Raw genomic sequence first — 24,541 nt, forward strand, 5'->3', positions numbered from 1 at the left:
CAGAATTTGCTGGCAACCTATTTAGGTCTTTGACATAGTGCTATAATTGAAGCAATAATGTATCCATTATATTCATTTTTAAATATAATGCAATACTAACACGTTTTTAATATTGAAGGATGTATTGATACAAAATGTTTTTTTAATTTTTTAAGATTTATTTACTTAAGACAAAGAATACGTGAGTGGGCAGAGGGACAGAGGGAAGAGAGAGAGAGAGAGAACCTCGAGCAGACTCCCCACTGAGTGTGAAGCCTGATAAGGAGCCTCATCCCCTGACCCTGAGATCCTTACCTGAGCTGAAACCAAGAGCCAGAAGTTTAATCAATGAGCCACCCAGGTGACCCTGCTTTTAATTTTTAAATTTTAAATTTAAGTACAATGAACATACAATGCTAGATTACTTTCAGGAGTACAATATCATGATTCAAGAATTCTATACACTACTCAGTGCTCACTGCAGTAAGTGTAATCACCATCTGTCACCAAATATTATTGCAATCTTACTGACTAGATTCCCTCTGCCGTATTGTTCCTCTCTAAGACTTATTTTATAACTAGGGTTTGTACCTCTTTATCCCCTTTATCTATTTCACCTATCTCCCCCACCCCCATCACCCTCTGGCCACCACTAGTTAGGCCTCTGTAATTAAGAGTCTGGTTTTATGTTTTTTAAAATTTATTTGTTTAACTTTTACATGTAAGTGAAATCAGATGATATTTGCCTTTCTCTGACTTATTTCACTTAGCATTATACCTATAGGTCTATCCATGTTGCAGCAAATGGCAAGATCTTATGCCTTTTTTACGAGTAGTATTCCACTGCATACATATACCAATTCTTTATCCATTCCTCTATGGATGGACATTTGGGCTGCTTCCATATCTTGGCTATTGTAAATAATGCTGCAATAAACATAGGGGTGCGTGTATCTTTTCAAATTAGCATTTTCATTTTGAGTAAATACCCAGTAATAGCATTATTGGATCATATGGTAATTCTAGTTTTAATTTTTTGAGGAACCACCATACTGTTTTCTACAGTGGTTGCACCAGTTTGCATTCTCACCAACAGAGCATGAAGGCTCCTTTTTCTCTCATCCTCACCAACACTTGTTATTTCTTACTTTTTTGATTCTAGCCACTCTGAACAGGCTAGTTGATCAAAAATCAACTTTTTGATTCTAGCCACTCTGAACAGGAGTGAGGTGAAATCTCATTGTGGTTTTGATTTGCATTTCCCTCATGATTAGTAATGTTAAGCATCTTGTAGGCCATCTGCATCTTCTTCAGAGAAATGTCTGCTCAGGTCCTCTGCCCATTTTTTAATTGGATTATTTGTTTATTGGGTATTGAATTGTATAAGTTATTTGTATATTTTGGATATTAACCTCTTAGTGGATATATTATTTGCAAATAACTTTTCTCATTCAGTGGGTTGCCATTTCATTTTGTTGATGGTTTCCTCTGCTGTGCAAAAGCTTATTTTGATGTAGTCCCAGTAGTTTATTTTTGCTTTTATTTCCCTTGCCTAAGAAGACACTATCTAGAAAAATGTTTATATGGCTGATATCAAAGGATATACTAACATACACTGTTTCCTTAAATCAATGAAGATAGATTTATGATACACTTTCTTGCCAAAATACATGTGTTTGTAAAAGATTTGACTAGGACCAAAATGCAATGTGTAACCAGAAAACAAAGTGAGCTAATGCTTAGTGTGGTAACAGCCTTGGCTATACTGCAAGAAAAAAAAAAAGAGAGAGAATTTTAGTAAAATACGCCTCAAACAAGAAAAATGCCCTTATATTAAATAATAGCACACTAGCCATACTCTTACTGAAAGGGCAGTCACTACTGGTTCAAAATGAATTTTGGAGTATTGGTAAATTACATAATAATATTTACTTGGTGTTTTAGAAGCCTGAAAGGCCCATCCAGCCAACATCCCTTCTGAGAGAGACAAAAACTACGTCCAAGGGCACCCAGATGGCTCAGTTGTTTAAGTGACTGCCTTCAGCTCAGGTCATGATCCTGGAGTCTTAGGATCGAGTCCCACATCGGGCTCCCAGCTCTATGGGGAGTCTGCTTCTCCCTCTGACCTTCTCCTCATTCATGCTCTCTCTCACTGTCTCTCTCTCAAATAAATAAATAAAATGTTAAAAAAAAAAAAAAAGAAAGAAAGAAAGAAAGAAAGAAAGAAAAACTACGTCCAAGAAAAGGTCATTTCTAGGGGAAACTGGAACCCCGGTGTCACATCACACTCCCAGATAAACCTACCTCACTCACCTTTTCTTCCCCTTTCAACTTATTTACAATTAATGTGCCTGTATCTACCCTTTGGTCTTCCTTCTATTGAAAAAAATTATAATGAAAGCAAATTCTGCCAGCATTTGGCTATAGTTAGTCCCTGACAGGAAGTCACTGCAGCTTGCTTGCATTCTACTCCGGGGTTCCAGCACACTAGCCCCACAACTAACTGGTGTTGTAGTGACACCTAGTGGTTGGTCAAGATACTAAGCTCTGCCCACTTTGGCAGCAGCAGCCCCACGCTATGGTCCCAGCGATGTCTGAGGAACACGGAAGCCCTCCCACCAGTCTGAGGGTCTGCTCCCCTCACACACACACTGTAGCTCCTAAAAAAAGATCTCTCCCAAGGATCCCAAGATCCTTCCCCTTCCACCATTAAAATAATCCCTTTTCTTAGCTGAAAACAAACAGTTAAAGCAAGTCCATGGATGGGCCACAAAGGGGCTTAGGAATCCAATGACAGCACGCAGAATGGAGGGAGTTGTGGGAGCACATCTCTGGGACAAGGCCTACAGCTTGCCCCAGATGGTCAAAGGGATCCATAACCTACAATAGTTCAAAACCCCTGAGTTAGAAGGCAAAGGAATGGAGTTTTAAAAATAAACAAGCAAAACCCACTTAGATTTAAATTGGAAACACTGTTCAGCAAAGACCCGGAAATATTTTACTATAAACCTGTAGGTCTTTCAAGAAGGTCACGGGGCTGGATGTTACAACATAGATGAAAATAATTAGCGGCATAAGTCACCACATGGTATCTATGAGGTAAGTGATATAATTATTTTTAAGGTTTTATTTACTTATTTGACACAGAGAGAGAGAGCACAAGCAGGAGGAGCAGTAGGCAGACGGAGAAGCAGGCTCCCCACTCCTCTTATGTAAATAAGAGAGCGGCAGCACAGTGAGCTGCCTGCTGCCAAACGCTGAGATTTCCCACTACACACCAAGCTATAATTAACAGGAGGCGATGCCAGAAACAACAAAGGAGCTTCAAGGAAACAGCTAAAATACTCTCCAGTTTTTAACTACATACACATTCTTTTCTACTCACCCACCCCACCCCGTTCTCCCTATTGTGCTCAGAAGCCCTTCTAAAACCACCAGATTACACAAAGACACTAATAGCTACCCCTTAGCGGCAGGAAGGAGGTGTGCAGAAGCTTCACAGAGACCGCATTCGGAGCCAGCGGAGGTCACTTTTGAGAAACAGAAAAGCTGTTCTTAGAACCAGAAGGAAATTAGATAATCTCAGCCCAGGTTACTTAACAGGTTTAAGGCTATGCGTGTGTGTGTGTGTGTGTGTTTGTGCGTGCATGTGCTGAGGGTTCTCTAAGCACGTGTAAGAACTCCAGAGTGGACTGGTTGGAGGCGCCGTGGAAAAGACGAGTCCTGTGTGGTTAAGGTTGATCCTCATAACTCTCTGTCTTCAGAAAACTTCCCTCTCCAAAGAGTATTCCTAAGAAGTGCCACAATAATATCCTCACAGACGACTCAACCCCTTAGGAAGGATTTTCTCAAGAACGAATCCTACCCCTTGCCCCCATCCTCCTACTGACGGTCTACAAGTCCTTGAGGAACCACCCTAGTCCTTGACACAGAGAGCTGGAGCTCCGGTTGAGTGTGGAGGCCAGCAAGGAACCAGGCACGGTGTGCTTTTGTCTCTCCCTGGAAGGACTTACCTTCATGAAAGGCAACGGGATCTCTTCCGTCACAAGGGTTATTCCAGGAATTTCCTACGGTGGGGAGAAACACACACACAGGACTGCTAAATGTATCAACCACCACAAGCTTGAGCCTTCAGGAAGTGTTTTCTGCACAGACAGAAGCCGAGGGCAGCTCCCAGTTTGCTAACCTCTACTTTAAATAAACCTTATAGTTTATAAATAGCAGTGAACCAGCCCATCTCTTGCCTTGAGAAGGGAACTATTCTTTCAAGTCATGATTACAATAGAGGGCCAATCTCTGAAGGAAAGGAGAAGACTATTGGGAATACAGAGCAACCAGTATATTATTTACACATGTCCATTTAAGAACAAACGAGGCAAATTGCACATGCATTATCAAGCGTAATAATAAGGGGGACATGTTCCTTCTCTGTTTATTGCTCCTTCCTCCCACTTCTATTTTGCTTAAATGTATTATATTATAGTTGGCCCCTGCCTCCCTAGAAGGAACCAAGATTAGTGGGGTTCTTTTTTGACTTCAATGGAAAATTTTCCTTCACCTCATTCTCTACCATAATTCCAGAAATAAAAGATCCCCATAAAGAGTTGATGCAGCGGTGGGACGCCTGGGTGGCTCAGTTGGTTAAGCAGCTGCCTTCAGCTCAGGCCATGATCCCAGCATCCTGGGATGGAGTTTCACATTGGGCTCCTTGCTCAGCAGGGAGCCTGCTTCTCCCTCTGCCTCTGCCTGCCGCTCTGTCTGCCTGTGCTCTCTCTCTCTCTGACAAATAAATAAATAAAATCTTAAAAAAAAAAAAAAAAAGAGTTGATGCAGCGGTATCAACATGGCAAATATGAAAGGTGTAAAATCTGTATCAGGAAATCCAAATTATAACACTGTGAGCATTAAAACAAAAATTTCAATAGAAATATAAACTTCCAAAATGGCCCCTCATTCGTTCATTTTGGAAGTGTGTTTCTATATTAACTGTGTAGATAAGCCTCTCAACCAGTGAATTCATCCTTTATTTTCTAAAAAAAAAAAAAAAAAAAAAAGGTAGACGATATATGACGAAATAACTTTGAAAGTGTTCTGTAGAAATAAAATCTCGTGTTTGTTTAGAACTCAAATGTACTAGATTTTTACTGACACACAATATTCCTGTGGAAAGGGGCACCACAGAAATGCAGAAATAAATGTCCAGAATATTCAAGCAACCGAGTTGTCCCGTGTGACCACTGAAAGCCTGTGTTAAGAATGTATTTTGTGTTTCACTCACCACTACTTGGTAAGTGAAGATACTTCAAAAAAGCATTAAAATTTCACTATAGCTTTAGGTTATAAACAACATCTTAAAATAAGAATAACAAGGCTAATTGTTTGCAAAGCATAATTCAGGTTATTTATATGTAAGAGCACCATATGTTCTAGTATCTTAAAAAATTCAATTCAGTTATTTACAGAAATTATCTGTCTCCATACAGAAGTATGATATTACTTTTTTTTTTTATCCTAGCAAGGATTTATTAAAGGATAGAAATAAGAGGATTCGTAGATTAGGAAAAGAAAAGGCAAATGGTGGACATCATTGCTAAAGAGAAGCAAGGACTCAGAATTTCAGGATTAGAAGAGACCTTTAAAGGTAACCAAAACCCTGAAGTTTAGAGCAACATGGTAAACCCTAAAAGCAGCTCAGTAGATGGTGCTTAGGACTGTGGGTTTTTTCGATTATTCTCTCACAGGACTTCCTGACCTCACTCTGTAGGTCTACAATAGCTCCTCGGCCCCATGGTCATGAGAAATGCAAAAGTAAGAAGCTGCCTCCCAAAAGAGCCCCTCGGATGCTATCCAGCTAACACATGCTCCATCTTTAAACACAACCCTGGGAACTACAGGGGTTCCCGGTTCCCTCCTCCCAGACACGGAAATGGAGGATGACAGGGCTGGGTGGTGAGGGAAGAAAACAGAGAGGTGCATTTCCTGACTCCCCGTGGTTTAACCTGCAGACTTCCTGCCCCATCACCACAGACGCTGTGTGTATGTTCACAAGAGCTCTCAAAGCAGACAGTGAGGGCTTGGAGAACGGACAGACGAGCTGTCTTTCCCTTGTTACTCGACAGCAAGGCAAGAGCATTTAACAACCCTTAACAGTCAAAGACAGAAGGGCCTTTAGGATAACTACTGCTGTGTATACCAAACATTTAGAAATTAATCACACATACCTGACTCTATTTATTTTTTTTTTTAAGATTTTATTTATTTATTTGTCAGAGAGAGAGAGAGAGAGCAAGAGCGAGCACAGGCAGAGTGGCAGGCAGAGTCAGAGGGAGAAGCAGGCTCCCTGCGGAGCAAGGAGCCCGATGTGGGACTCGATCCCAGGACGCTGGGATCATGACCTGAGCCGAAGGCAACTGAGCCACCCAGGCATCCCTCCTGACTCTATTTAGATAGTCTAAATACAAAACGGGCAAGTGTCACGATTCATCCCAGTACTTCTTTTCCTATGTCTGTGTTACCTAAATTCCATTTATTTTTCTAAATGCCTTTTTGATACGAACCTCTGCCTTGGAACTAAGCATGTTGTTCTAACACCTAAGTATGCAAGAAGAAATCTTTTCCAGGGAAAGCCTGAAACCTTTTTCAGGGATTTTGCTTTTTGAGCCAACAAATCTCAGTTTACTGCACCATGTTCTAGAGAAAACAAACAAAATTTTTGCTCAGCACTTCCTAATTGAAAAACTGGGAAGAAGGGCCAAGGGGAAGAAAAGGTCAAAGGGAGTGAATTTGCTTAAGATCACTAAATTTTGCTGATCTTGAGTCTTTACAGTTATTACAAATTTTCCTTATGAGTCTGGGGAAAGGGTTAAATCTCCTTAGGAAACAGAACAGCTTACAATAATAGCAATGACCCAATCATTCGCGTTTATAAAAACCTGAGAAATATTTTAGTCTACTCTAGTTGCTAAAAAAAAATGTAAAACACCATTCGAAGATGATAGAGCATTCATTCTGCTTAGTAGTAGGAAGAGTAACACATATCCTGTACCTTCTCCTTTAATTCTCCTGCTTTATGTCACTACCTTTGGCTAACAGCAAGGATTCATGCCAGGAGACTCCAACTCAAATCCTTATCAGTCAAAAATAGACAAATGAAATCACAGCCATGTACTGTGACAGGGAGGTCCTACAACTGACCCACAACTGGGTCAGTTTTAATTTTAATCACACAAAGAATACAAATTGTTACTTACTGTATCCCAAGCAAACACTGAGGAATATGGCAAAAGTTTATCCATGTTACTTGTCTCTGGATATATGCTCCAATACGAAGAAGCTGAGTAGATTTTTGAAAGAAGTAAAAAAAAGAAAAGAAAGAAAGACATGGTTCAATAAGAAGAATAAGGCAGTAAACACTGTTAATTCACCAAAGCAAGCAAGTCCCCAAAAAGTTTTTACTGCCTTATCCTTATCTTCAAAAGGCTAACCATTAGGGTCTACCTTTATAAAACGTTCAGGTTCTGTTCTTTACTATGAGAATAATTTTTAAAAAAATTATTTGGCACTTCTATCCACCCCCAAATGATATTATACTACTTTACACAGAAATGGCCGACACAAAACTGAACTAAGAAAGTTTTGACATCTTACTGGGAGGAAAAAATCACTAGTAAGTTTAGAGAATCAAGATCCTATCATATCTTATCAGTCTCTGAAATGTCGTAGCTTCTCACAAGACCACGAGAGAATGAAATTTAATCAGCTGCTGACTGAAACAGAGTAAAAAAAAAAAAAAAAAAAAAGGTGCTTCTAACCAACATTTTGACAGATTGAGACATTATCAATTTGTTGCTTTCCCTCCAGCAAAAGGGTCAAGGATTTAACTTAATATGCACCATCAGCAAGACCTACCAATTATAAATTCCTGAATGAGGTCAAATGAATGGCAGGCAGAGACGTTCTCAGAAATCCACTGAATAAGCTTTAAAAAATAAGAAGACAATTCTGTTGTTATGTATATCTGCACCCTGCCCCCACCACTGACGAATTACAAAATGTATGTGACTCTTTTTAAAACACTGTATCTATTTTGAAACTGTCAAAGAATACACTCACTTCCCTTCAAGGCTTGTAATGCAAGACTGTGGTTTAAGGAATCTTATAAATCAGGTCTATTTTACATATATTTTAAAAATAAATATCCCTGGCTGAAATCCAAATAAGCCTTCTTTGACCCCATGTCTGCTTTTGCTAGAGTGGGTCATGTTACAGCAAAGTACCAGTGTGAAGAGCTGGGGGATAGAAGAGAAAACTAAACCAAATCACACCTCAGAGCTCGAAGGCAGCAGATCTGGGTTTGAATCTAGCTCGGCCTCCGTGTGAACATCAGCACACCACTTAACCTTGGTGAGCATCACTACGGTGCTCCCAAGCACAGGTTGTAAGGACACCTCTCTCAGTGTCCACAACCATCCTGGCGGACTGAAACTCCTTGTTCCCAGCCTTCGAACTGAAGTATACCATGAGGCTTGCCTAGCCACAGAGCACTCTCACATGTCTGCTCCTACCAATAAGTAAGTGGTTGTTTGTTTTTTAAGCTTTGTGTATTTGTGAGAGAGAGAGAGAGAGTGTGTATGTGTGTGTGTGTGTGTGAGAAAGAGAGAGAGAGAGCACGCCCACAAGCAGGGAGAGCAGCAGCAGAAGGAGACGCAGTCTCCCTGCTGAGCAAGGAGCCCCATGTGGGACTTGATCCCAGAACCCTGGGATTGTGACCTGAGCCATAGGCACATGCTTAACCAACTGAGCCACCCAGGCATCCCAAGAAACCGTTGTTTTCATTTCTAAACCTATTCATGCTGGTTATACTTCCCTTCACAATTAGGTAATTTTATAAAATATTACCATAGATGAATGAAATATGAACTCAAAAAGAGTGTTGTTTGGTCAATAAAAGTTGAACACTTTGGAAAGACTCAAAGGTATACCTAAAACACTCACTTAATAAAAAACCTAAGTGTGAGACAACTGTAAAGGATTAGAAAAAATTGCCCAATAGATACAGATTGTTTTTGAGAAGATATTTAAAATATGGTTCTCCTTGGGTTAAAGAAAAGAAGACAGTAAGGTTAAGGAACAAAAGGAAGAAGAAAAGTCAGAGAAAGCACATTACTAGTGGTTTTATGTAAGAAAAATGATTTTGAACTCCAACCAGCTAATATACAAAGAAAGGGTCTTAAACTACATTGAAAGATAGGCGAATAAATGCACTTTTTGTTTGTTGTTTTAGGTTAAAATAAGATAAAGTATCTTTTCTTCAATCACCCAACCACCCATTGGTCCCAATCAAGTCTAACAGAGAGCTATCTCCAACTTAACAGGACAACTGTAAAATTAAATGACAAAATGTGTAAAAGTGCTTCATAAATTCAATTGTGAAATATAAATAATCTTTATTAAAATGTAATAAACATATGACACCAGATTTTATTTCTTTTAATGCTATACACCAAATAGAGACCAGGAGAAAAAGTAGGTATTTGAGAAGCTATTTCCTATTTATGGAGCACTTTCTTGGAATGTTACTGATACAGCTAACGTGTAGGCACAGTATTGAAAAGAGAGAAGTCAACAGACATGCTCACAGTCTGAGGTCTGGTCGGGGTCCATAAAAAGAAGCATGAGAAGAGAATATGTTCAAGTCAGAATGGAGACCATAAATGTCAACTAATTATTACCAAATGAAAATGGCATCTGTTCATTTCAACCACAAACATAGATGGCTGGCGTTGTCTATTTGCCAATATTTTTAACTTGAAGCTACATAACCACCTTGGCTTCCAGGAACTGGGGGTCTCGGCCACAGGAGAGGACACAGTGCAACACGGCCATCTTCTCACAGTCTAGCTGAGTGTTCCATAGGAACTGTAATAAATAGGATTGGTTCAGGACTGCCCTATAGAGCTTTCCAGAACACAAATCCAGTACCAGGGACCCTGAGAGTGACTGTAAAGGGCTATGAGGTAGCATGTCAACCACTTCATTGTTTCCTGGCCAGAAAAAAAAAAGAAAATAAAATAAAATAAAGACATCAGCAAATAAAAGAAACCCTTCTCACCCAAACATAAACATTGTCAAGAGAAACCCAAACAGACCACATCCATGAGGGGAAAACCACAGCCATACCTGTCAGAAATAAACTGTGGCAGATCAGGTCCGGATGTTGAATGTTAAGTAAATGAAAGAAATGACCAGGTAAGTAAACAGCCACGTAATAGTCTGTAGAAGAGAAAGATAAAAAATGATCTGCATGTGGCAAGAGTTGCACGAAGATAAAGCCCAGAACTTGACAGTATCCCTATTGGTCTTTGAACCTCTTAAAACACAAAAGTTTTGATCAGTGTGAACTGTTTGATGTCAGCACATTTCATCTTCCTGCCAGATCTCGCTTGTTCCTATCTGTGGCTAGTTGTCTTCATACAGTTGGCAAACGGTTATCTTAACTGCTATCTGTGATTTTGAGTCTAAGTGAATTGTGGCTTTATTTGAACCTAAATGACCTCTAAAAAAAAAATACCAAGCAATATAAATTATTCCTTTATCTGATGGTCTGGGAATAGCTTATGATGGGAATCTCCCTCCTCATTTCTGCCGGCTGGGAGACCCTCTAAAATTTTGTTTCCTAGGTTTGCCAACTCATCGTCATCATCACTATCGTCATCGTCATTTTGTTTAGAGAACCCTTAAATTGATGTTCATCAAAACAATCTCTGCAGGCATTCTAACACTTGGTGAAGTACTGATACATTTCCTTGCACAGCGAGCTGCCGAGAAGTCACACCTTCACAGTCCCTGCGTTCGATAATTTTGTACGAAGAACACTGGTACACAGATTGAGACAAGGTGTAAAAATAGGTTTCTGGAGAATGGGAAGGTGGAAGTAGCCCTTGCCAATAATTTTTCACACGAGAGCAGTGAATGTCCTACAGATGACATATTTAGATTGTAAGCGAGGCAGCTGGATTCTTTTTTCCTAAGAAGCAAAGAAATACATGTTAATTATTTGCATAGAAGGCATTCAGGGGAAAGGAAAGAGGATGTAAAACTCGAAGCTGTTGACTTAAGTAAGTGTCCTCTCGGTCACTGGGGATCAAGTGATGTTAATGAGAGTAGCACAAATGGTTGCAATAATATTCTTGTTATGGCAACATTAAGTAGAAACACACAAATAATGATATAGTAGAGTACGGTAGGAAAGGGTTAGGCATCAAACGACCTAAATTAATTCCTAGCCTAGCATTTAACCAGTTAACTGGTTTAACCAGGGGGAAACTACATCCCTGTGAGAGGAGGCATTTGGAAGGCAATGAGGGTTGTTTGGAGTTGTCACAATCACTGGAGTGGAAGGGGGAGTCCTCCTGCCATTTGGTGAAGGTCCTTAAATCCGTCAATGTGCAGGACACTCTCACACAAGAAGTACTGTCTCAACGAAAATGCCAACAGGGCCCACAGTAGGTCAAAGGATGACCCCCTAAGATGTTCACGTGCTAATCCCAGAGCCTGTGTCACCTGAAGAGATGGAAGGACCTTGCAGATGAGATCAGAGGGTATCCTGGAGTATCCAAGTGGGTATCCTGGAGTATCCAAGTGGACCCAAGGTAACCATAAATATGTTTACAGGAGAGAGGCAGAAGGAGACTGCACTACAGAGGAAAAGATCACTCGAGGATGAAAGAGAGATGGGAGTGATGGGGTAGCAAGCCAAGAAATGCCAGCCTCAAGATGCCAGCCTTGAGATGCCAGCCTCGAGATGCTGGGGTTGTCCGAGGATTAATTCCTCCCCAGAATCTCCAGAAGGAACCATTTCTACCCACACCTTGACTTTAGCCCCTCAAAACTCATTTCCGAATTCTGACCTCCAGAACCAAAAGACAGCATTCATGTTGTTTTAAGCCCTAAATTTGTGATCATTTGTTAGGGCAGCAATAAGAAAAGAACACAGTGTCCCTGATAAGAGACACTAAAAGGAGACTGGGCACAGACCTCAGCCTTTCTGAGCTGAGTTTCATTATCTGGAAAATGAGGATAACATCACCTAGCAGAATTGTTGTAAGGATCAAGATAATGGAAATAACATACTCATTTTTAAAATATAAATAAATATTTTAAAATATAAATAAAAATCGCTTTTTATTTATAAATGTATCCTTCTTACATAGAGGTGTCTGGGTTCATGGAAAACTTTATTCTTTAATATCTTATCAACATTAAAACTCTATTCTTTAATATTTTAATTAAAATATTCAAAATAAGTCCCTTTAATAGGGTGACAATTCAGAACTGTTATATGTAATTAATAGGAAAAAAAGGCATCACTCAAAAGCAATACTGTTGTCATAAAAATTACCTCTGGAGTAGTTCTAAGCTTGGGTATAATTCTGTGCCAAGAAGACTAAATGTGTATAAGAGGGAAAGACAACTTATGTAAGAGCCTATTTTTACAAAACTCTAGGATTTCTGCCGGCTCCACAGTCTGAAGACCATAGATTAAATCATGCCTGCCCTTTTTTAGAGTCGTTCTTAGGGAGGGGAAAAAGAAGGCTACCTTTGACCTGATAAAATGCTAAGTTTTTTTTTAGTGGAAAGTTTCCTACATCACTCTTGAAATGGGATGTTGATGCAGCATTCTCTGATAAGAATCAAGTCTCAGACCCAGGAAACCTTATATTTATCTCTCTTACCACAGGAAGCAGTAGACTCGGGCCTCTCTAAGGCAATTTCCCACAGGTTCAAAGCTCATGTTAACATTTACTACGTACTGGCCCACTCCACATGCACTATCTCACCTCATCTACAGTATTGTTCAAAAGAAAAATCTTCTTTTTAATCAACTTTGTCATTTTTGTTCTCATTTCGCCCAGCTCCCTCACATTATACCTTCCTAAGCTTTTTGTCATGATAGCAGAAAGACTGGGAAACAGGAATAGGAGAACATATTAAAGAATCATGTGCTGTAAACCTGAAGCTTTTCTTTTTTGAATATTGTGCCGTGTCCCATAGGTAGGCAAGTAATAGTTCTGTTAGTTAGTCTTCTGCTAACCTGTTTGTACCCCTCATCCCAACTGACATGGAAAAGCAGCTTTTGGTAGGTTGGTACACTAAACCCTTTCTTGATTTTCTTCATGATAGACTCCATTAATATGTTCAAACCTAACACTCAAGTTCCCTTACCATATTTACTCAATGAAAATCAACATATTTAAACTGATTTGTTAGTCCTCTATAGGACTTGGAAGCTCTTAGCAATTAACAGCAGGGAATGGACAATTTCTCAAAGATCTTTGTCCTCTCTAGAATCAAGGGACAACATGATGTATTTTTTCTCATAGGCTTTTAGGGAACATCTCATTCACTGTCATTATTTTTTTTTTCTAATTTTTTTTAAATATATATATTTTTAAAGATTTTATTTATTTATTTGACAGAGAGAAATCACAAGCAGATGGAGAGGCAGGCAGAGAGGGAGATAGAGGGAAGCAGGCTCCCCGCTGAGCAGAGAGCCCAATGCAGGACTCGATCCCAGGACCCTGAGATCATGACCGGAGCCGAAGGCAGCGGCTTAATCCACTGAGCCACTCAGGCGCCCTGTTTTTGTTTTTGTTTTTTTTTAAGATTTATTTATTTATTTGAGAGAGTGAGTGAGCATGAGCCGGGGGGTGGGAGAGGTCAGGGAGAGGGACACAGGGCTCCATCCCAGGACCCTGAGATCATGACCTGAGCCAAAGGTAGACGCCTAACTGACTGAGCCACCTAGGTGGCCATCATCATTTTTATACTAACAAATGGCTTTTTTTGGATTACTACTAAAACACATAGGAAAACTCACAGCCTAGATTCTTTAAAGAGGGAGATGCATCCCCTCCCCAAAGGCTAATGTGAATGGGGGACACAAATATGTCCATTAGGATTGGCCTAGAAAAAGATACAGATCAGGAAAAAATATGAGAATATTAACTAATTTAATCCAGTTGACCCTTGAACAACAGAGAAGTTAGGGGTGCCAAGGTTTCCAGAGAAACCCTTCCCCTCCTAGGCCTCTGAAAGGTCAGTGGCTATCATCCCAATCCAAATCCTAAAGGGGCGGGAGAAAATGGAGTGCACAGATAAGAAAATGAGATATAAAAGGTTGTATCACATGTACTAGAAAGGAGGGTCAGAGCAGAGACGCCTCTCTCTCTCACTCACCAAGGTTGAGAAAAGTAAGGCCCTTAGTCACATGTGAGTCTACACTCCCTAGAGCAGCAGTGAAGGTCTTGCTGTGCCCTGTGGAGAGAGAACAGGAAGCCAAGGAAAGAATGGTAAGAAACAAAGAACCAGAATTCCACCCAAGGCTATTACTCTATGTAATACTCCACATTTAGGAGCTGTGAAAAAGCAAGGGTCTAACTTCTAAATTTCATGGTTCTCCACCACTCCCCCAAAACCACACAGAAGGTAGATCACAGTGCAATCAGGATCCAGTAGTCGTTCTGGGCTTATCGTATAATATTAGACCTTATAAGGTGGGTTGTGCTGGGACAGAAGGATCTGAAGGAATCTATCACAGGATTCAAAAGGTGGAGGAGACCAGGTGGCTCACTGTCCCCCACAGTTTACTGCACATTCTTGCCATCATCAAGACCCCCTGAGACTTCTCTCAGTCACTTAGTAGACTATCAACTAAACTCAGGGTATTGGGCTTCATGTTCCACTGTTCTAACTCTTCATCAGAATCAGTAACCCTTAATAAAACTTTCAGAGAAGTTTTATTTATGATTTTAAGCATTATATTAATTATTAGAAAAATGTATGAAAACTTCCCACAAAAGAAAAAATCCAACTTATGCTATTAAAGCCTGTCTACTGAAGTTGCTTTTAGTTTCTTCATTATTGAGGTATTAAACTTTTCTTACCCACATTTCTAACTTCTGAAAGTAATGTTAGGCATTCCTGTAGAATAAACTCTGGTGTGGTCTGGCATAGTTTTGTTTGTTTGTTTTATAATTAAAAATTTTTTAAATATAATTTCACCCACTGTATGTACTATATAAATTCTAATTTTAAGGGACTAAACAAGCAAAATAAATGTGCCTTACCATTGTTCAGACTAAAACTTTTAAAGGGTACACTGGCCAACTAGAGAACTAGAACTAGAACTAGAAAAGCTTGGGCATTTACTCCTCCCCTGAGACTGACTGCTGACAAACTAGTTTGCTGGGCCGCAGAACTGTGAATCAAAATAAAGGTATCTTAGGTCTAAGACCTGTTGAGATCTGAGATGATGGATGCTTTTAACTAGAGCTCTCCGTAACCTTATAGGTTAAATAAATTGATGTTTTCCAACTAGAAATAAAAAAGCAAATAAACATACTTTGGACAAATATGTCCATAAGGATTGGTCTACCTATAAGCCTAGAAAAATATATAGGTCAGGAAAAAAATACAAGAACATTAGCTAAGTCAATACAACTGACCCTTGAACGACATGGAGGTTAGGGGTGCCAACCCCTGAGCAGTCAAAAATCCATGTATAAGTTTTGGGGGAGTTGAAAGTTAACTACTAATAGCCTACTGCTAACCAGAAGCCTTTCTGATAACATAAACAGTCCATTAACAGATATTTTATGTTATATGTATTGTATACTGTATTCTCACAGTAAAAAAAAAAAAAAAGAAAGAAAAAGAAAAAAGAGAGAAAATGTTATTAAGAAAAATCATAAGGAAGAGAAAGTACATTCACAGTACTATACTGTATTTTTTTCAAAAAAAAATCCTGAATGTAAGTGGATCCACGCAACTCAAATCCATGTGGTTCAAGGGTGAACTGTATTCATCATTAGTGAATTTCTTCAGGAAACATGTATTATATAGGTATAGAATGTACTGATAAAATTTATTACAAGGGAGTAAGACTTTAAAATTTATCTAACTTGCTACTATTTGGAAAAAGTGATTACATAAAAATAAAAAATTAAGAATAAATAACATGTACCTTTATGAAAGTAAAACACTGTATACGTGATTTTTCCCCAAGAGTCAAACTTCGGACTGTAACATACACACAAAGTCCCTAGAAGGAAGAAGGTATTATTTAGTGGGGCTGAAAAGAATCAGAGACAAAAAGTTTTCTAAGCCACTTAACCTTTCTTCTCTTCCTTTAGATGTTCTGACTCAATCTACCTCATAGATTTTTCCCAAATTCTAGAAACGGTTTATTAACAAGCTGCTGAGAAATTTCAGTTCAACAATTACTCAGCACACACTGTGCATGTAATGTAATTTAAAAATTTTGTAATAAGTAATGTAATGTACTGTGGTGAGCTACTGAAGGAAATGAATAGAGATCTACTCCTGTATATGAAATCATGGGAGTCTAGAGAAGGTTACAAAGGAGATTGTTCTCATATACTTCTATTGCCCCGCTCTCCTATTTAGCTTGCCTTCCGGCTATTACTAATGTAGATCCCAGCTTACCAAAATGCATCTCCTCTTTACAGACACTTCCCAGTCTTTTTTTTTTTTTTTTTCCCATCTGGAATTGGAAGGCAAACTGAGGCAGTAGGAGCAAGTACGTGTTGGCCCATACCCACCCATATTTGGGTCACTGAGAGCCTTGGCCCAAGCGCAAAGGAGAGAACTCCTGGCACAGCTATCTTTCCAGATGAGCTCTGACCACCTTCTCTTAGCCCAGGGCTCCAGAATACTCTCAGCCTTCACACGCTCTAGAACATGGGTGGGATATATCCATCATCTCTAGCAGCTGTTACCAGACACATAGACTAGATGTGCTCATCAAAGACCTACCATGGAGGGCATTATGCTGAAACTGATACTTCCAGTGCTAACATTTATGTTATTACCTGAAGTGGGAGATTTCCAGGCTGGAAAGGAAATTGACCAGAGTCTAGAAAGCTGGGTTCTAGTCCCAGTGCTAAAATTAAGTAGCTGTGTAAATTCAATCATTACTCTACTTCAGTGAATAGCAACATTTCCTCTGTTATACTTCACAAGGTCCTTTATCAAAGAATCATGGTGGTGAAAGGGAAAAAAAAAAGCCAATTTTCTCTAAGAAGGCTATTTAGGGACATTAATGAATGTTCTGTTACAATGTTTATCATTTGTGACCATTTTTAATAACATTTAAAACCACATCATATTGTTAGAAGTACATTTTATTCCCATATCTTAGTTGCAAAATAACCAAAAAAGAAAAATTTTATCAGGTACAAATAGTAACAATTCTGTTAGATGTAAAATTACTGTTATGGTTACTGAGTACACAATAATAACTTCTCTTTAAAATTACAGCAGACTCACTAAGAATCAAAGTAACACTATACTAAAACATAAACAAAAATAGTAATTATAAGTTTAAAAAGTTCCATGTACCACTTTGACTACTTTCATAAACATACTACCAGCGAAAAACTACTGCTTTATCCTGTTCTTTTATGTTTTATGATTACAAGGAGAAAGAATATTTAGCAAACATAGTTAAAACTTTAGCTGCTCTGGTAATACCAAAATGAAAAATTTTAAAGGCACCGTATTTTCCCTTCCATATTAGCACAGTTTTTAAAATGGTAATCAATTCTGTCAAGGGAAGATTAAGAAGAACATTTTCGAATAACAGAGGAGGGAACTGATACAACCTCTCTGAAATAAAGTTTTGCAGAGACTTAAATATATTCATACCTGTCGACCCAAATTCTTCTTGTAGGAATCTATCCTGAGGCATGAACATGAAATGTCAACAATATAAAGAAGATTATATCCCCTATTCTAGCAAATTCCTCCACGCTCCAAACTTTAGAGACTAGAGGGCATCAGTCTTCTTGTTTTGAAGAAAGTTAAAGTGCGGTGTAGAATAAATGTATCCAATTACACATACCAAGAGCCATCTTTAGGTCTCATAAGCAAATATTTCCAAATGAGGTTGTGGTTTAATTCCCTTTCCCAAGCCCAAAGTAGGGAAAAAAATAAAGACACAGCAAGGTGACATGGGATGTGCACAGATTCTACAAAGCTTCTCCTATCCACAGTGTTTTCCTTGATAATGGGAATGTGTTATATCTGTGCTGTCCAAATTGGTAGCCACCAGCCACAGGTGACTACTGAGCACTTAGAATGTAGCTACTGTGACTGAGAAACTTCTGTTTAACTTTAATTAATGTGAAGGGCCGCCTGTAGCTAGTGGTTACCATACTGGACAACCCAGCAATGGAGCACTGGTTCTCAACCTTGAGAGTACATTAAACTCACCTGGAACTCACAGATTTTCAAGCTTCCCATTAGATCAACTGAACCAGAATCTGTGAAGGTAAGACCCAGGCCAGGCATCAGTTTTTTGCTTTATTTTTTTAAGGGGGAGAGGGCACTCTGGGAGGAGCAGAAGGAGAGGGAAGTCCAACTAGGCTCCATGCCCTGCGCAGAGCCTGAAACTGGATTCTATCTCACGACCCTGACATCATGACCTGAGCTGAAATCAGGAGTCAGATGCTCAACTGACCGAGCCACCCAGGCACCCCAGGCATCAATATTTTAAAATGTGTCTAAGCCAGCGTACCTGGCTTGTTCAGTTGGTGGAGTGTGTGACTCCTGATTTCAGGGTCATGGGTTCAAGCCCCATGTTGGGTGTAGAGATTACTTAAATAAGTAAATAAGCTTAAAAAATAAATAAAATGTAGCTGGGGCAACATAATTAAATTCTTTAAATCTCAGTTTCCTCAGCTGTAAATAAAGAAAATATAGAACCTACTTCATATAGTTCCAACATAAGAACTAAATGAGATAGTATGTATAAAGCTGTGGGAAGAAGTTATATCTGGCTATAAAGGTTAGCTGTGATTATTCTTCTTCCATAATGATTTAGCAGCTATTTACAAGTTGAGGGAAGTCACAGTTTGAAAAAACAAAACATGCTCTTAATGGTGTATCCAAAAAGAGATGTTTAATAAATATTCATCAATGATGAAGAAAAAATCTTAAAGTTGGCTAGGCTTTGGGAAACTATTTGGACAATGAAAGCTATTACAGACAAAGTTTTCCAAGGGAAATTATCTCATTGTAAAAGGCTCTATAAAATGCTAAAACACAGGACTAATTCTGGGAACTTGTGGAGGGTAACTCTTGCGATTATATGAACAGGAAAGAGAATGTACACTTTTCACCCCTGACCACCTCCCAGTAGATGGTGCCCAAGAAAGAAGGACAGCCACTGGCTTAATTGTAGCTGCACAGTTGACTATTAAATGGGACAGGAATAAGAATATTTTCTTTCCTTGGGCACCTGGGTAGCTCAGACAGTTAAGCATTTGCCTTTGGCTCAGGTCATGATCCCAGGGTCCTGGGATCAAATCCTGCATCAGGCTCCCTGCTTAGTGGGGACTCTGCTTCTACTTCCACCCCTCTGCATGCTTGTGCTATCTCTCACTCTTTCTCAAATAAATAAATAAAATCTTAAAAAAAAAAAAAGAAGAATATTTTCTTCCCTTCACTGCTTTAGGGAATCTCTGACTTACCCTCCTGCTAAGAATTATTTTTAAAAATCTACATGAGATTGGGGTGCCTGGGTGGCTCAGTGGGTTAAGCCTCTGCCTTAGGCTCAGGTCATGATCTCAGGGTCCTGGAATCAAGCCCCGCATCGGGTTTTCTGCTCAGCAGGGAGCCTGCTTCCCCCTCTCTCTGCCTGCCTCTCTACATACTTGTGATCTCTCTCTCTGCCAAATAAAATCTTCAAAAAAAAAAAAAAAAAAAGAATCTGCATGAGCTCAATCTTTATACAGAAGCAGCCCTTTTGTCCACCATCGCCTATCATCAGAAACCCCTTATCCATTTAACCTCTCCATACTTGGAAGGTAGGGAATTTCGTGACTTAGGGCAGAAAAATTCAGGACAAAGATGCTTTCAAGAAGGTAACAAGTAACGCTGAAAGGGCAAAGTAGCTCCCAACAACCAACATGGGACAAATGAACATCAAACACCGTGACGGCATCATCACGGACACAACATTGCGTCTGTTTAAGACCCTGAGTTGGCCAGTACTCATTTCATGAACGCTGTTCTCTGGTCTCCATGCCCGCGGGAAAGGAGGCTGTCTAGTGTTCAGGGAGCCGTGTGGGGATGAGACTCTTTGCTGCCTTCTCCATTCCTACTTCACCAAAGTAGGTTTTTCTTTGTTTTACCACAAAGGTGAAAAAAAAATCATCTTACAAAGCCATTTGGAAAATACATGAGCTGGTGGCTTATCAATTAAAAACCCAAAGGTTGCTTCTCAGGCTAGCTGCATCCTAAATCGAGAAGCATCCCATTTGGAACAGGCTTATTTCTATTTGAGAGCTGACTGTGAAGAGCAAGGCTCCTGTTCGACTTTCCTAGCCATCGCTGAGAAAGGGGAGAACAGATTCTCCCACCGCTCCTGCCGATAAACCTAACATCTGATGTCACAGATCACCCGTTTATAAGTTATAGCTGCTACTGTTCGTGAGAAATTCCTATGGGAATAAAATGAAAAGGAATTACAGCTTCAAAGAAGGAAAGCCTAAAATGATTGTTTGTAGTCAGCAGATTTAAAGTGAAGTCCTAAAGAAGAACCAACCCTCGTCCCCCCACGTGAATTCTGGACCCCATTACCTCCCACCGGCTCAGCAAATGCACTGGACCCGTTCTTCCTGTCTGCCATGTACTGTCGTCTTCTCTCTGGCCTCATGAGCCTTCAAACATACTGGAGTCTCTACCATCTTCAAAAATAATATTCCCTACATCTTTCTTCCCCTTCCAGCTGCTGCCTCTCTCATGTCTACACCGTTGTGATTTTTTTTTTACCTCCCACATGACATTTGACCCAGGACCACCAAAATTCCACCTCAGGCACCCAAACAAAGTGCTCACGTTAACCTCTGTGCTCCCAGACCCAGGAACTCCGGCTTTCACTACCTACTAACGCTTAGCCACCTTCCCCTTGGTCAAACTCCCTCTGCCTTTGGCTGCTACAGCAAAGCGCTTGGTTTTCCCCTTCTCTCCAGACACTCTTCTTTTCTTCTTTGGATATTCAACCTCACCTTTACGTATTTGCTTCTCAAATCTTATTCCTTAGCTTCTTCCCTTTTGATCCTAAATCCTCCCAAGGCTTCCAATGCCCACTACAGTCTTAAAAAACTGCCACATTTGTTCATGCCCCGCCCTGACGACCTCTCTTCCGAGTCCCAGATCTCTAGGTTGACATGTCCAAAACAACCCTCACCGTCTCTCTTTCAAGGCCCCACCCAAAGCACTACATGTCAGAAAATGGCCCTCTTTTCACCCACTTGCTTATGCCAGAAACCTGAGAACCATTCCTTTCCAGCTGACAGCCAGTCTTCTCAGTTCTATCTCCAAACACATCTCATCCTAGATGTGCCCCTCATCCTAGTTCAACTGTCCTCCACCCAAACGTAGGACTACAAACTCAGCCTAACTGCTCATTGCCTACTTTTCCTCTTGCCTCCTCCAATCCATTCTTCACACGGCAGCCAGTGACCTTTCAAAAATACATATCTAATCATATCACTGCCTGCTGAAAACATTTACATGAAGCAGCATCAAGGAATGATGAGAAGTTGTTGGGGAATGGGGCACTCCCGCCATGCCAAATACTTCACAGATCACTTATGCAAGGATCAAAATGGACCTTTTTAAGGGAGAGCGACTGTGGTTACCATGTAACTGAATGACCAAACTTGGCACCACAAATAGTAGGACATCCTGACATTATGTGCCTCCTGATCTGGTGTAAGTAAATTTCACAATATCCCCCACAAAGTATTCTTGTGAAAAAATTTTAACCTATGCGTAATGGTGCCTTTCAGTCTACCTATTTTCAGACAATGTGGAGGATAGAGGAAGGAGTTAAATACTTCCACAAGGAAACAAAGAGACAAATCCAGAATGTAGGACATTTCACAAATGTAACAAAATATCAATGTTGTGAAAGAAAAACAAAGCGGGTAGAACATAGGGGGAGGGAGGTGATCTACATTAAAACAGATGACAAAGACATAATAACCAGAAATAATACATGAGTCTTGATGGCATCCTGACTTTAAAAATTATACACATGCACACATTTATTCATTTGTATACATACATACATATATAACACATATGCATATAAATACACATATAGAAATCTATACATATATAGGACTTTTAAAAATAATTATGGAAATTTGAATATGAAATAATTATTATTAGTGTGATTAATTTTTCTCAGTGATAATGGAACAGAGGTTATGTAAAGGAGTATCCTTAACCTAAGGAGATACATGCCAAATTATTTAGTGGTAAAGTGTCAGGATGTCTGCAACTTACTTTTGAATAGTTTAGTCAAAAGGGAGAATATGGGACCCATGCATGGGGATAGTAATCAAGTAAATATTGTAAATGACACAAATTAAGTAAAATGTACATGAATGTTCATTCTGTTCTTGAACTTTCCTGTAATGCTTGAACATTCTAAAAATTTTTTTAAAAGCCTTTAATGATCTTAGAACTCTGAGAATAAAATACAAAATCTTTCACAGTCTTCAAGGCCCTATATCACTTGGCTCAAGCCTACTCTTCAGCTCTCCCCCACGGGCCTCTCCTCTTGCTCACACTACTCAGTTCCATGGTTCTTAGTTCACATACACCCTCCGAGTCTCAAATGAAATATCACTTCCTTCCCTAAACTCCCAAAACTGGCTTATGGAGAGGGACTTCATGCGTGAGAGAAACTGGAAAAAGTGGAATGGATTATGGAGTGAGGTGGAAAAGGGGACAATTTTCAGGACTAAGACAGAATGCGGCACAATGTCCTGGAGGGTAAGACCAACAGGAATAGACGAGCTGAACTAGAACGTATCTGAAGACCCTAGCATCCTCCATTAAACCTTGATCACATACTCTCATAACTTCCTAATTCCTACAATTTATCACAATTCTATTGAAATACTATGTCTGTACTTATATAATGCCTAAATTCCAAACAGTAACTTCTGTACCAATAAAAGTTAGGTCCGTTTTGCTCATCATTGTTATCGCCAATACCCAGCACACATTAAGTCTCCATAAACACTGGCTTTGTGAATACCACATAATTTGACTTTAAAGGAATACAGTTTTATCCCAAGTGCTACTTAACTCAGTGGTAACTGTCCACTCGAGCTCGAGTATTTAAAAAGGCTATTAGATTTTGTTATTAGAGTTGACTGTTTAGACAATTACAGTACACTAATAACTGTATGTCAAGCTTTGGTTGTTAGCTCAGTAAGTTATAGAATGATTCTTAGAGCAGCTAGGTACATAGCTTTAGAACCCAAATTTATCAGTAAGCCTGACACAGAAAACATCCCTATAATAGGATGTCATTTGCTAAAAGACGAAGCAGGTGAAAATGTGGATCAATTCCATATGAATCTATCCCCCTTTTAAAAACCAGAAATAATTACTAGAACAATAACCCTGCTGACTGTTGACTGTGGCTTCTTTAATACAAATAGCGAATGTATAAAACGGTAGTGGAGAAGATAATTTGGTATATAAATGTCCATCTGATCACATATGTAATATCGTATATTTTAAGTAAATTTTCAGGATCCTTATGGCTAAACAATGACTACATTTTTTACAGAACTCAGTATAACTGAATAAATTGATAAATACAATCTTGGGTCTACCTGTATGGTTGGTAAAAACGCACAGAGTCAGGTGTTTGGATAAGTTCTTTTGGTCTTGAAGATCATCACATCCAAAGTTTACAAGTCTAAGAACATAAAGGATAAGAAACTGAATGCATTTAAAAATTAGTTCCCTCTTTCACTTAAGGCAGTGAGCACTGCACCATATATTGTATGCTTGAAACTAATATCACATTGTGTGTCAACCACACTTTAATAAGAATTTTTTAAGTAAAAATAAATAAAAATTAAAGTTCCTTCATAAACGGTAGTAACCACTATAACATACCCACAGAAGTAAAGACTTGTACCTGAGAAATTTAAGTTGATGTCTTATTTCTTTGTATAAGTAAAACAGTAACTAAAACAGTATAAAAACAGTAACAAAAAATACGTAAATGGCATGGCCCTGGCAACAGAGAGGAAAAAAAGAAAAACAGAAGTTGAAAGTACTAGAACTTTTTTCTAAAAGAGAGAACCGCATATACGGTTTCAAAACAAGTGTAACCAAGTGTTCATATATGAAGAAATAAAGCTACTGAAATACAAAACAGTTTAGGGTTATCATGATTCTAATTCAAGAGGACTTTCATGTCTTCTGTGAACTAGTGGGCTTGTGTCTATTTTTTCAAAAATGTTCATGTTTTCACTCCATGTAAACTAGTCTGGGGGAAGAAAAGCTCACCTTTGTAAAGGTGTAAAAAGGAAAACAGAAAAATGATAACACAACAGACAGAGCTGAGCCACACATCTATTGATTGCAACCTGCTCTCCGATGGCAAGGGGTTTGATGTTTGTTCAAATCCTTTCATTGAATCACAGGAAGAGCACTTTGA

At 39.2% G+C, this 24,541-nt stretch overlaps 1 protein-coding gene across 8 annotated transcripts in view; it reads right to left on the reverse strand.

Moving 5' to 3' along the window:
• The window catches only part of GSAP (gamma-secretase activating protein), a 77,826-nt gene that overhangs the window by 19,802 nt on the left and 33,483 nt on the right, over window positions 1-24,541 (reverse strand). For 7 of the 8 annotated variants that reach the window (XR_009352806.1, XR_009352805.1, XR_009352809.1 and 4 more), the window contains exons 12-19: window positions 23,706-23,791; window positions 16,004-16,081; window positions 14,218-14,295; window positions 10,159-10,251; window positions 9,805-10,022; window positions 7,888-7,957; window positions 7,230-7,312; window positions 3,993-4,046 (exon numbers count right to left, since the gene is read on the reverse strand). Coding sequence is in view for 4 of the 8 variants with exons in the window: in XM_059170923.1 (XP_059026906.1) it covers window positions 3,993-4,046; window positions 7,230-7,312; window positions 7,888-7,957; window positions 9,805-10,022; window positions 10,159-10,251; window positions 14,218-14,295; window positions 16,004-16,081; window positions 23,706-23,791 (760 nt within the window). In the remaining 4 variants the exon portion in view is untranslated. The remainder of the gene's footprint in view (window positions 1-3,992; window positions 4,047-7,229; window positions 7,313-7,887; window positions 7,958-9,804; window positions 10,023-10,158; window positions 10,252-14,217; window positions 14,296-16,003; window positions 16,082-23,705; window positions 23,792-24,541) is intronic. The other variant, XM_059170922.1, reaches the window with a different exon arrangement.

This window comes from Mustela lutreola, chromosome 4, assembly GCF_030435805.1.
Source record: "Mustela lutreola isolate mMusLut2 chromosome 4, mMusLut2.pri, whole genome shotgun sequence".
Taxonomy (NCBI): Eukaryota; Metazoa; Chordata; class Mammalia; order Carnivora; family Mustelidae; genus Mustela; species Mustela lutreola.